Here is a 2,883-nt window from a genome sequence, read left to right as displayed (position 1 = left end):
ATAGACAAATACCCTTAGATGTGCATAGACTACCTCTCGAAGAATGCTTAAAATGCTGTCAATGGCTGCCTAAGGGACTGGATCGGAGAATGGTAAGGAAACTCACTTTTCACTGAATATCCTTTGGTACAATTAAAAAATTTTTGAATCCTATTCATGTACAAATTTGTTTAAATATTGATTAGTAATTATGGTTGAGACTAACCCCTTCTTATACATGGATTTAACATAAAATTACTTCATTATATGACACGAAGAAATGATTTTAAAAATTATGCACATTTTAGGAAATATTTTCTTAAAAGGGGTTTACAAGGTAAGAAATGAGTGAGAAATGCTGATGTAGTATATTACAGTGACAGAGAATTTAACTTGCAAGTATGAAACATTTCAGGGAGTATGTAAAGACTATCTGCTGACTCCAGTGGTCAAGGTTAGCCTTTTTTTTTTTTTCTAAGAAAAAAGGGTTGTGTATTTAGGAGGCTTGAAATTGTCACTTTGAGAAAAACTGAAATGTCTTAGTGAATTTTGCATGGGCCTACTTGATAGAGAAATCAAATTAACTTAAAGCCAGCCATTAATAAGCTATTCATCTGCACATTATTCAAGAAAAGAAAAAAATACGTTGATATACAAGAATAATTAAATTTTTCTCTTTCCTTGGGAAAAAACGACTAAAATATAATTTCAGGATCGTGTTTCTCTAGCCCGGCTTCTCACTCATATCGTGAACGTGATGGCACAAACATTAACTGTCTCGAGGAGCATGATCTGTTGTCGTTCATGTGCTTTCTGGGATGGGCATATACCCTATACACTTGTTATGTTTTTCCCACTTTTCCAACTGAATAGCATCATGCTCCTTCCTCTATCAGCATGTAGCCTAAATCCAAAAGGAGAAAGCTGAAAATCACCTGCTTTCCCCCAGTCCTATACCTTTTATTAAGCCATTTCAGAAATAGTAAAAGATGATCTGCCTACTCCATTATACTCTTTCAGTTCTGACACACGGAATAGCAAATAAAGCAGATTTACTTTATGCCACTGTCTTTGTAACTTTCACACTCTGGAACAAGCACATTTGCAAATACAGTGATAAAAGGCCCTCAAAAAAATTAGGAGCATCATCTCTGGTATAAAAGAATTCAAAAACATCCAGTTCCAAAGAGTCCCTGAGCACACAGTTCCTTCCAACAAGAAGCCTCCAGAGAGGTAATGAATGAAAGGCACATTTTCTCCAATTTGAAGACCGCTGCATAGTACTAGGATGGTACACTAGCCAGGCTAATCACGGTTCTAGGTGATGACATGACCCCTCCCCATTAAAAATCCGGTACACTGACGAGTCTAATGTTGGATGTAAACACAACACTTTAGAGGAGTGGCAGCTGGGGTATAACTCTTCCATTGAAGATTTCAAGAGTACAGGAGTGCTTTATAACTCCTCTTCTTCCTTTTCCAGGAAATCAGTCAGTATTCCATTGTCAACAGGAATTAATAAATATTCTACTCCATCAGTTCCCTAAAAGATGTGAGAATACCTGAATGTTAGTCATTCGTCAGAAATGTATTTGAAATGTAAAACAAAAAATGGACTTGATTTCATTAATACTTTACAGGAATAGAGAAGTATAAAAAGCAAGGGCAGCCAGGGGGCACACAGGGATATATAGCTATTAAATACACTGACTGAGTTTACAGTTAAACCACTTTATAGTGGAAAAGAAGACTAAAGAATGAGAAGGTGGCTATTTCCTGCTCTTTCTAAAACACTACACCACTGATACCCTGTTCTTTTATTCCCCTTTCAACTGGATCCTTCCCATTGGCTACAGGTTCAGGTATCTTCAGTTTCAAAACAACCCTCACTAGACTCATTTCTCTGCAACCATCATAAAACCATGGCACCTTTCCAGAAGAGTTGTCTGTAAATGGTGGTCTCCCTTTCCTCACTTTTCACTCAACCCAAGCCACCCTACCTACTGCCATCATTATCATGTCACACTAAAGGAACTTTTGGTTAGGCCACCAAAGAATTCCATTTTCCTAAATTCATTATATATCTTCAGCCTTTGTCTTTTTGGCCTCTCGGCAGCACCTGACGCTGCTGACCTAAAAATATGCTTCTCTTCTTGGCTTCTGTGACATCCTGGTTTTCTTCCTGGCTCTCTGGCTGTTCCACCCCTGCAGGCTTATCTTCTACGTGGCCATTAAATATCACATTTCGAGGCTTAGTTCCTGGCCCTCTAATATCACTATATATTCTCTCTCTAGACTGTCTCACCAAAGCCTGGTTTCCATTGTAATCTAAATATGTAGGAATCATAACCTTTTATCTCTAGCCCAGATCTTTTCTCTGGTATCTTGTCCCAGGAATCCAAATGCCCAGCTGACATCTCCACTTGAAAATGTCAGGAGAACCTCAACTGGAGTAAGTCCAAATATACTAAGACCATGAACTCATACTCTATCTCCCCAGAGTGCTATTCTTTTCAGCTTCTCATCCAGTGATCCCACCATCTCTCTAGTTATGGAGGAAAAAAAACAGGCCAGAAACCAGGAATCACTCTTGACACTCTTTTCCTTTGGTTCCCATATCCAGTCTGTCATCAATTCTTGTCAATTTTGAGTCCCAACCACTTTTCTCTTTTTAACCTAGTCCAGATTACCATCATCTCACCCAGGCTACTAACACCTTCCTAGCTGGTTCTCTGTGCACAGAGTTTTGGCAATGCCCACCTTACGCGGCCCCATCCCACTCTCCATACCGTTGTCAGAACAATTTTCTCAATGACTTCTCATTATTTCAGAATGAAACAGGATTGTGTCATGCTGGCTGCTGTTCTGTTCCAGAGCATCTTTACATGCTGCTCCTGCCTAGAA

The 2,883-nt window shown here is 39.0% G+C and overlaps 1 protein-coding gene across 3 annotated transcripts in view; it reads right to left on the bottom strand.

Annotated features, from left to right (window-relative positions):
* Positions 1 to 483: 483 nt before the first annotated feature.
* The window catches only part of ORC2 (origin recognition complex subunit 2), a 37,467-nt gene continuing 35,067 nt past the window's right edge, over positions 484 to 2,883 (bottom strand). For all 3 annotated transcript variants that reach the window (XM_055398519.2, XM_055398520.2, XM_055398518.2), the window contains one exon: positions 484 to 1,522. In XM_055398519.2, the coding sequence (XP_055254494.1) occupies positions 1,436 to 1,522 (87 nt within the window). In that variant the 3' untranslated portion in view covers positions 484 to 1,435. The remainder of the gene's footprint in view (positions 1,523 to 2,883) is intronic.

Source organism: Moschus berezovskii, chromosome 2 (assembly GCF_049115385.1).
Source record: "Moschus berezovskii isolate FMDL1 chromosome 2, NW_MosBer_1.0, whole genome shotgun sequence".
Lineage (NCBI taxonomy): Eukaryota > Metazoa > Chordata > Mammalia > Artiodactyla > Moschidae > Moschus > Moschus berezovskii.
This window is presented reverse-complemented; position numbering and strand designations above follow the sequence as displayed.